Below are 10,172 nucleotides of genomic sequence, written 5' to 3' on the forward strand. Positions count from 1 at the left end.
CATAACCGCTGCCATAGACTTTGACTGGACTTTGTGCTTGTACTTACACATTTTATGTTTTTTTTTATATTTATATATTTTAGGTTGACCTAGTCAAGCAAAAAAACACCTTGCTAGAGGTCACAGGTAAACTGACTGAAGGACAGGTAAAGGGAAAGAGAGCGGTAATAAAATCTACTAAAAAATCTTCAGACAGAAGCGTCCAACCAGACCCACATATAAGGAAAGAAGAACGTAGAGAACAGCCTGAGGGGCATAGAGAGCTCTCAAGGGTCTCAAAAGATGGCGGTCAGCAAGACCTAAAGGACAGGACTGGGTGGCCGCATTTTCAGGAGGTCTTCATGCTTTCAGCATTAGAAGGAGATGAAGTGGAGACACTGAAGGTAAATCTTAGCAATTCCTCAGATGAAATCTATCATGACAGTGTATTTAGGAGTGCTGTGTATAAAGGCTTCTGCCCTTTTGGATATCTGTACATAAGAAATTTTCTTTCAGAGCCATAACATCAGTCACCCACCTATAATAAGTCACATGCCAATGTACGCTATGAAAAAAAGACAGTGGGACTGCCCGATATCCAATACAGTCCTTTATTTCTCAAATCCTGGCTGGATATGCACACAACAGAGCAAGCTATTGTACATTGGACTAACATTTCATTGGGTCTTTAGTCGCTACGATGTCGGGGGCCATTGCCTTGTTGTGCCAAAGTCCTGCCCTGTTTTTACCACTAAAGGAGTATTAATTTATGCTAAGTGCCGCTGTCTTTGCACTTTCAGTCCAAAGCCCCACGTGGCATCCCGCAGCAAAAAAGCGATGCAGGTAAAACCGCGGCAGCAACACATTGTGGTTCTTCCTGCAATGCTTTAGACAGTAAGGAGCAGTTTCAGTATTTTTTTTTTTTTTAGCTAGAGGGGTAAAAAAAATAATCTTTATACCCTATCGTCAGACATATTCCACCTAACATGCTCATGGAAATGATTGGGGCTGAGAAAAGAAACTCTGATTTTAAGGTTTTTTGGTTTTTTTTGCTTAAAAAATAAGAGAAGCAGAGCATGAAACAGATTATTTTTTTTTCTGCCTGACAAAAAAATCTCCACGTGAACTTACCCTTACCAACGCAAAAGGGGTGGATGGGAATTTAGTTGCTGAGAAGAAGGGGATGCTAGAAACGGAAGACAAGTATCTTTTCTTTTATGTGAATTCAGCGCACTATCTGCTTTTCTGGTATACGCCGTGGGGTTGGATATATTTAAATTAACAGCACCGAGGCACGTACCGGGAAAGCCAACAATGCACTGAATTCAGCGCACTCTCTGCTTTCTAGCGGTATATAATACCGCACATTAATGAGGACGTGAATTGTCCTCTTTAAGGGTGCATTCACACTACTGATACGATGCCTGATTATGAACGTTAAAACACGTTCAGAATCAGTGGCGTATAAAGCAGTTCCCATTCATTTCAATGGGAGCTGGCATACGAGTGCTCCCCATTGAAATGAATGGGCTGCTTTTTTCACTACGAGCACTCCCATTGAAGTGAAGTGTACGGTTCGGAATGAGCTGAGCTAGCCGTACACGCGAGCACTTCCCATTTACTTAAATGGGAGTGCTCGTAGTGAAAAAAGCAGCCCATTCATTTCAATGGGGAGCGCTCGTATGCCGGCTCCCATAGAAATGAATGGGAACTGCTTTATACGCCGCTTATTCTGAACGTGTTTTAACGTTCAGAATCAGGCAGCGTATCAGTAGTGTGAATGCCCCCTAAGGCTAAAGTCCCATGTTGCGGAAACACAGCTTTTTTTTGTTGTGTTTTTTTTGAGCCAAAGCCAGAAGTGGAATAAGCAGAAGGGAGAAGTATAAGAACTTTCTATATATCTCCCATTCCTTTTGTAGACATGATTGGCTTTGGCTCAAAAAAACACAACAAAATTTGCACCAAAAAAAGCTGCGTTTCCGCAAGGTGGGGCCTTAACCTAACAAAGTTTTTAGGCGCTCTATTTAAAGTCAGTAAGGTAAATTTATTTCTCCTACATTTTAGAAATACCTGATGACTCTTGCCAAGCCTGGTGAATGGGAATATCACAGTGAAGTTGTGACCACTCAGTCACCTCAGGAAATCTGCAACAATATTATCAGAGAGAAGCTCCTCGAATATTTGCCCCAGGAGATTCCTTACAATATCACACAGGTACACACCTTTCAGATCTTACGTTTTGCTTGTCATGCTCATGTTTTATGATCTTTACTCAGAAGTGTTAGGGCCTTTAGGCAGGGCTGTGGAGTCGGAAAAAGTTACCAAGTCTGACTCCAGCATCAAAATAAAATGTTTCATTATTTATTATATTATACAGTGATTAATATTGCTTAATTAATGTATAGTTTGGTGCTACTTGTTACTATATTAGTTCAGTCTCTGGCTTTCTCATGAACTAGAAGATCTTTGCTGCTTCTATCAGCCATTTATGAAGGAGTCAGATTGTGGAAACATAGGAGTTGTGTTTTGGCCTACTGACCCCACAGCCGCACATATATGTAAAGGGTTATCTTTATAAAGAAGCCAGTGTGGCCATAAGCTGATCAATTGGGATCAGACAAGTCAAACCTAAAACAATATAGACCTAGGGTGGATGTATACCAGGGGTTTATACGTAGCTATACATCTGCAATGCATTGTCCGCCTTAAAGGAGAGAGGTAGCATTACATGCCAACAATTAGAATGAATGTCCTTTGATGTAATATTCATCAGCAACAATAGTCCTGACTGAGTTTTGGCTACTCTTAGGGCGGGTTCACAACTGCGCCCGGTCTCCGCTTTGCAGGTTTCCGTCTTCGGCCCTGAGAAACCGCACAGGGGATGGAAATTTGTGTCTGGTTAAAAACAAAAAAACTGTTTCGCCGCGGAGAGGCAGAAGACGCACACGGGTGGTCACTTTGCAAACCCATTGAAGTGAATGGGTTTGAAAACTGCCGCCAGATTTACATCCCCTGTCCAGTTTCTCAGGCAGAAGACGGAAACCCAGCAGGATTGGCTAAAGCAGAGACCGGGCGCGGGTGTGAAACCTCCCTTACAAACCAGCTCTCCATTTTGCTCATAGAGAAAGATCCTGAGTAGGGAAACTCCCTCCATGATGTCCAGTTGTCCTATTAGGGACAATATTTGAGAGTCAACCTATTTTATAACAGGTTAAGGTTACGTTCACACTATCGAGTTTACAGTCCTTTGCTGTCATCCATCATAGGACATTAAAGGGGTATTCCCACCTCACATACTCACCAGTCTTCACTCTTGTAAAATCTTCTTTCTTCCTGGTTTCTTGCATCATTTGGTGGGCGGGGTTTCACAGGCAACCTGCCGTTTAGCTCCACCCCCAAATTCGCGTGCAGCTCCACCCACCCACATTGAACTGTGAAGTACAGGCAGCAGCAACTCCATTCTGTGTTACATACAGAGACTGCCTGTCTCTGCCATAATCAACACAACTGAATTAGCTAGCCTGATAACTGGGAGAACAGAAGAAATGAAAGCAGCTCCTCTCCTCTATCTGAGTGCAGGACCTAGGTCACATGGTGTAGACACAGGAATAGCTAGAAACACAGGCTCGCTCCCTGCACTTAGCCCCTCCTCCCTCCCCCCTGAGAGCAGCAGATACATCATTTGACTCAGGAGCAGCTAAGTCAGGGCTGTGGCCACAAAAAATTGAATAAAGTAAGCTAGTGGACAAACAAAGCAGTTTTGCTGAAGCAATGTATTTAGGAAAAGTCTTACATCCACATTAACAAGCAGTATAGATAGGATCCTGGTGATGGGACAACCCCTTTAAGAGAAATAAAGTCACTGACACAGATGTCGGTTTCCATTGACTCTAATGTAAATAATATAATGGACACTTTCTTCCGTCTTATTTGTTTACTTTTTAACTAGAAAAAAAGTCCTGGATGGAGTGGTTTTTTTTTTCCTATCACAAAATTAAAAAACATAATGGAAGAAAGCTTTTTGCGAGGTTAATGCAGACAGATGTGACGAATAAGAACAATGGACATTAAATACCGTTAGTGTGAACATACCCTTACTCCGTGTTCATTTCACATTTATAGAAAATACTTGCCTCAGTCAACTTCATAACTTGTTGAGAATTTGCTTACCTTAAAGGGCATTTCCAGGCTAGAAATATTGCTAATCTTAGGGGGAAAGGGTAAGGGGCTCAGTCTGACTCTCTAACTTTACTAGAATGCAGCAGGAAGCAAATGTAGAAGGAGAGCAACGGGCTTTGCAGGACTTTTTATTCCATTACAAAAGTAAATGGAAGAAAACGTTCCCATTGACACAAAGGGTTGGGGTTTTTTAGTGTTTTGTTTTTATGTCAGCGGGTGCAAATGTTGGGGGCTCAGTCTGTGTCTGTCACTTTACTAGCATTTATGTCCGTTGCTCTCATCCTACAATGGATTAGAGCAACGGGTGTTTATAACTGTAGTGTGAACTTTAAAGGGATCCTATCATTCAGACGACATCTTTTTCTAAGTACCTTAAGAAAGGCTATTCTTCTCCTACCTTTCCTTGTCTTCTCCGCGCCGCCGTTCTCCTACAATCCCGGTTCTTGTCGGTATGTAAATTAGCTCTCTCACAGCACTGGGGGCGGGCCCCAGTGCTCAGACAGCACTGGGGACATCCCCAATGCTGCGAGAGAACACTCTCCAGTGCTGCCTCCTCTTCTTCAGCAGTGTCATCTTCAGCCTCCTCTTCTGGCGGTGGCTTGTAACTTCTAAGGCCTCCGGCCTTGGGCAGAGCAGACTGCGCATGCCCATAGGCCATGAAAAAATGGCTGCTTGCATAGTATTGTAAGCGGCCATTTTATCGGGTCCTGTGGGCATGCGCAGTCTGCTCTGCCTGAGGCCTAGAAGTAAGAAGACACTGCCGAAAGAAGAGAATGAAGAGGACGTTCCTGACGAAGATGGAGGCGGCGCTGGAGAGAGTTCTCTCGCAGCATTGGGGCCGTCCCCAGTGCTGTCTGAGCACTGGGACCCGCCCCCAGTGCTGCGAGAGAGCTAATTTACATACCGACGAAAACCAGGATTGTAGGCGAACGGTGGCGCGGAGAAGACAACGAAAGGTAGGAGAAGAATAGCCTTTCTTAAGGCTATTCCGATGTGGTACTTAGAAAAAATGTCGTCTGAAAGATAGGATCCCTTTAACATTGTTATGCTTTATTTCTTGCATTTAGTGGGACCTAAAAGCAGTAAGAGAATTTACACCATGTATTTTACACTGTAGGTGATTGATAGATTGGTGGAAGATGTAACACTGGAAACGCTCATGTTACTTTCTAACACTATTATTACAGGTAACTGAGTTTTGGGAGGAAGGTTCTGGCGGGGAATTGGTTATCAAGCAAGTATTGTACGTGCCCAAAGAAAACCATGTCGTGAGTACCAAAATTATACCAAATATTCTGCAATAACTCACTCAAGGATGAAGCAATCTGAACAAAACTATGAGCAATGTGCTCCTCAGTATATGGAGCTCTGGAAAAGCCAGGGGACCCCTGCAATGAAGGAGGCAATGTACAGCGGTTGAGAAGTTTAACATCCTTTTGCGACTTCTCGGTGCATACCCCCGCACACCTTATCTCAGCCACTCACCAAGGTGTCTCAGTGGTTAGCACTGTTGCCTTGCAGCGCTGAGGTCCTGGATAACCTCTGCATAGAGTTTTAATGTTCTCCCAGTGTTGGTATGGGTTTCCTTTGGGTACTGTGGAGTCTTACTTTATGCCAAAAATGCACTGATGGGTAACTTGGCTTCCTGTAAAATAACAAAAAACTAACCCTTGTGGGTGTTGGGGGGGTGAGCACCTGTATGGCAGCCGCTAACTTGCCTACTCCACAATGCTTCGTGCTCTTGGAGAAGTTATTTGCTTCTCATCAAGATGTCGGTGTACAGTATTGAGGTACACGTCCTCATGATGCGAACCTGAAGCGGATTCTACAGCAGAGTCTCCAATACAAGAATGAATTCGGCCTTAATCCTTGCAAGACTTGTTGCAGAATATTTGTGCTGACAGTCCCGATATTGCACCTTTTAATCTAATGCAGCTACTGTATTAACACTCCAAGACTCCTGTCCTATAAAGCTGCTCTGTTACACTGACCGCATCTATATCATTGTGCAGGTGTAATAACATATGGATATTTGCTTTTATATAGAAACTTATCATTGGCCCTGGCGGAGAGCTCATCAGCAAGATAGCAAAGGAAGCCGGGAGTGATCTCATGAATGCTTTCCTGTGTGATGTCCGGCTACAACTTGCAGTGAAGCATAAGAAGAGATAGCAGCCAGATGTTCAGGCGTAAACTGGAAGTGTGAACAATGTGCTGGACATAACTGCAGTTTGGGATTGGACTGAGACATGTTCAGTAATGTTGAGAAGAAACCATTACCCGTGTGTGTACTGACGGATTTATTGCTCTTAAAGGAAACCTACTGAACAGATGACCAAATGGTTTCGCACATCTGCATGTACATCGCTTCCTGGGGTGGTAATATGGCCGCTCAGAGGGTTTGGAAGTTAATTTTTGGTAATTTACACTTGGACAATGCAATGACAGGGCATCTGCTTTAATAAATAACCTCATCATTTGTGACATTGCTCCAGCAGACCAGTGTTCTGGCAAACCATTGAAGATATTGTCCCACAACTAAATATTAATATAGAATCTGCGATCACACAAAATATAACATGTTTGCTATTGCACTAGATATTGCTGTTAAACACTAGTTATGGCGCCCCCTGCTGTTCTTTTGATTTACTCTGAGCATCCACCTGATGAATTTACTACCAGAATTATGGTGTATTGTGCTGTATACATTTGTCTAATATACCTTGCACCACATTTAGAGCTTTTTCGGATAAGGGGCATGGCTTCACAGAAAGTGGGCATGACATAAATTGTGACCGTTTGTGCCAAAACATTCATTTTTGGGGGGTTTTCATAATTCAAGCCATAAGTGGTGTAATGTTAGACTAGACAGTGTAAAATGTGCCAGATATATCAAATGGAATTAGATACTGATAAATGTGGCACCGCTTAAGACTGTCCAGTGTAAGGGTGCATGCACACTACGTAACGCCGGGCGTGTATGAGAGCCGTACACGCCGGCATTACGGCAGACTGCCGAACACTTCCCATTCACTTCAATGGGAGCGCTTGTAACAGCGGCGTTTACGAGCGCTCCCATTGAAGTGAATGGGAAGTGTTCGGCAGCCCTGCTGTAACGCCGGCGTGTACGGCTCTCATACACGCCCGGCGTTACGTAGTGTGCATGCACCCTAAGTTTGCACTGGCTAAGACTGAGAGAGTATTAGAAAAATCTGCTCAAATATATCCAGTGTTGTTGGTCACATTTGCTTATTTGCTCAGACCCAGCCTTTGGATCCTCTTGTCAATGGGCAACAGATTGTTCTCTTCTGCTGTACAGTCCAGTTAGTAGTAAACTGTACGTTAGAAGTGGCTCCTACTTACTCATAATAGATACACTTGGTGGACAACAGGTGGCGCCAGAAGTATGGGACAGCTATATCTAGCCTCCATTTGTTTTGTAAGGGCTTTCCAGCTAGTAAATATTAATGATCTATAATAATAATACATTTTATTTCTATAGCGCCAACATATTCCACAGTGCTGTACAATTTGTAGGGTTCAAATACAGACAGAAAGATGCATTACAAAGAAAGTCATTTCACACAATGGGACTCTGCTCGCAAGAGCTTACAATCTATGGGGTAGAGAGGATGACACAAGAGGTAGCAGGGGCGGTATTGCTTATGTAGAGGTCAGACACTTTTGTAATAGAGGTTACTGTAATTACACAAACTTAAAGAGGACCTTTCACCATATCTGGGCACATGCAGTGTTATATACTGCCGGAAAGCTGACAGTGCGCTGTATTCAGCGCACTGTCAGCTTTCCCGATCTGTGCCCAGTGTGAAGAGCTTACGGTCCGGTACCGTAGTGCTCTATGGTCAGAAGGGCGTTTCTGACCATTAGCCAGAGACGTCCTTCTGCCTCGCGGCGCCTATCGCGCTGTGCTGTGGAGCCAGGAGGAACGCCCTCTCCCTCTCCTGATAATACTCGTCTATGGACGAGCTGTGTGAGCAGAGGGAGGGGGCGTTCCTCCCCGCTCCACAGTACAGCATGATAGGCGCCGCGAGGCAGAAGGACGTCTCTGGCTAATGGTCAGAAACGCCCTTCTGACCATAGAAGAGCTACGGTACCGGACCATAAGCTCTTCACACCGGGCACAGATCGGGAAAGCCGACAGTGCACTGAACTCAGCGCACTGTCAGCTTTCCGGCAGTATATAACACTGCCTGTGCCCGGATATGGTGAAAGGTCCTCTTTAAAACTTTATGAGCCGTCACTAGTGGTGTCCTGTAACATGTGGATGGAGCTTGGACCTATAAAATTAGCCTGAGATGGCTCTATCCTTCTAGTAGGCCATCAGTATCTGATCAGTTGGGGTCTGACACCCAACGTCCTCACGGAAGTGGCACATGGTCTAAGTGCAGCTCAGTCCCATTCAAGTAAAGGAGGCTGAGCTGCAATACCAAGTACACCTGCTGAACAATGTAAAACACTCTGCTTGGTAAACAGTGAAGAGGTTGCAGAGCTCTTCTGATCACTGCAGTCGTTTCATTATTGGAGATACCAGGTTTCAGACTCCCATCGATCTGATATTGATGCTCTATATTAAGGTTAGGACATCAATATCTTAGTCTTGGAAAACCACTTTAAGGCTGAGGCCCCACGTTGCGGAAACGCATCTTTTTGTTGTAGATTTTGCTGCGGTTTTTTGAGCCAAATCCAAGAATGGCTACAAAAGGAATGGGAAATACCGTATTTTACGGACTATAAGGTGCACTGGACTATAAGCCGCATTGCCCATGAGCGCCTTATAGTCCGTCTCGGTTCATATATAAGGCGCACCGGACTATAAGCCGCAGTCCGGTGCGCATTATATCTTATTGAAAGCGGCGGCAGGCAGACTTTGCCAGCGGCCGCTTAACCCCCCTCGTGCCAGCCGCTTCTATTGGAAGCGCTCGGCAGGCGAGGAGGGGCTCTATCAGCAAAATCATGCTGATAGAGCCCAACCGTAAACGTTAGATTAAACTACCCCCCCGTTTTAAAATAAAAGCCTGAAACAGAATGTGAAACTTACCGAGCGGTGTAGGGTGGGCGGGCATTCAGGCCTCCTCTTCCTCCGATATTCCGTCCTCCTCCGGCGCTCGCAAGCTGATAATGGCCAGGGCACATGCGCAGTAGAAGCATTATGATATTGCGCATGCGCCCCGGCCATTATCAGCGAGCGCTGGAGGAGAAGGACGGAACATCGGAGGCAGAGGAGGCCTGAATGCCCGCCCGCCCGCCCTGCACCGCTGGGTAAGTTTCACGTTCTGTTTCAGGCCGGCGTGACAGCAGGGCTGCCGGACGCTTCCTATTCATTTCTATGGGAGCCGACATGCGAGCGCTCCCCATAGAAATGAATGGACTGCTTTTTTCCATTCATTTCTATAGGGAGCGCTCGCATGCCGGCTCCAATAGAAATGAATGGGAAGTGTCTGTCCATTCATTTCTATGGGGAGCGCTCGCATGCCTGCTCCCATAGAAATGAATAGGAAGTGTCCGGCAGCCCTGCTGTAACGCCGGCGTGTACGGCTGTGATACACGCCGGCGTTCGGTAGTGTGAATGCACCCTTACGGTGCCTTTTATGTATGTATGGAAGCGGCACGCAGTCTTTGCCGCCGCTTCCATCCATATATAAGCCGCACCGGACTATAAGCCGCACTTACGATTTCTGAGGAAATCGTAGGTTTTTATGTGCGGCTTATAGTCCGGAAAATACGGTATATTAAAAAAAATTATACTTCTACATTCCACTCAATCCACTCCAGGCTGTGTTTCCCCAGCATGGGGCCTCAGCCTAAATGGGTCCAATTAAAAACTTGTTTTAACCTGCTGGATTTTTTTTTTTGTTTTTTAACCAAGAACCAGCACCAAGTTTTGTCTATGGGTTGTGTTAAGTGGATGAGGTTGGGTTGTGATACCAGACACAGCCTATAGACAATAGGCTCTATTTTTGACCAGCATCAAGTGGCTCCATGTGATGATGATG

At 45.0% G+C, this 10,172-nt stretch overlaps 1 protein-coding gene across 1 annotated transcript in view; it reads left to right on the forward strand.

Annotated features, from left to right (window-relative positions):
• ERAL1 (Era like 12S mitochondrial rRNA chaperone 1) overlaps window positions 1-7,161 on the forward strand; it is an 18,717-nt gene extending 11,556 nt beyond the window's left edge. Inside the window, exons 8-11 of the mRNA XM_075262603.1 lie at window positions 84-383; window positions 2,044-2,193; window positions 5,346-5,426; window positions 6,205-7,161. Of these exons, the coding sequence (XP_075118704.1) occupies window positions 84-383; window positions 2,044-2,193; window positions 5,346-5,426; window positions 6,205-6,330 (657 nt within the window). The 3' untranslated portion in view covers window positions 6,331-7,161. The remainder of the gene's footprint in view (window positions 1-83; window positions 384-2,043; window positions 2,194-5,345; window positions 5,427-6,204) is intronic.
• The last annotated feature ends 3,011 nt before the right edge of the window (window positions 7,162-10,172 follow it).

The sequence above is a fragment of the Leptodactylus fuscus genome, chromosome 2 (genome assembly GCF_031893055.1).
Source record: "Leptodactylus fuscus isolate aLepFus1 chromosome 2, aLepFus1.hap2, whole genome shotgun sequence".
Taxonomy (NCBI): domain Eukaryota; kingdom Metazoa; phylum Chordata; class Amphibia; order Anura; family Leptodactylidae; genus Leptodactylus; species Leptodactylus fuscus.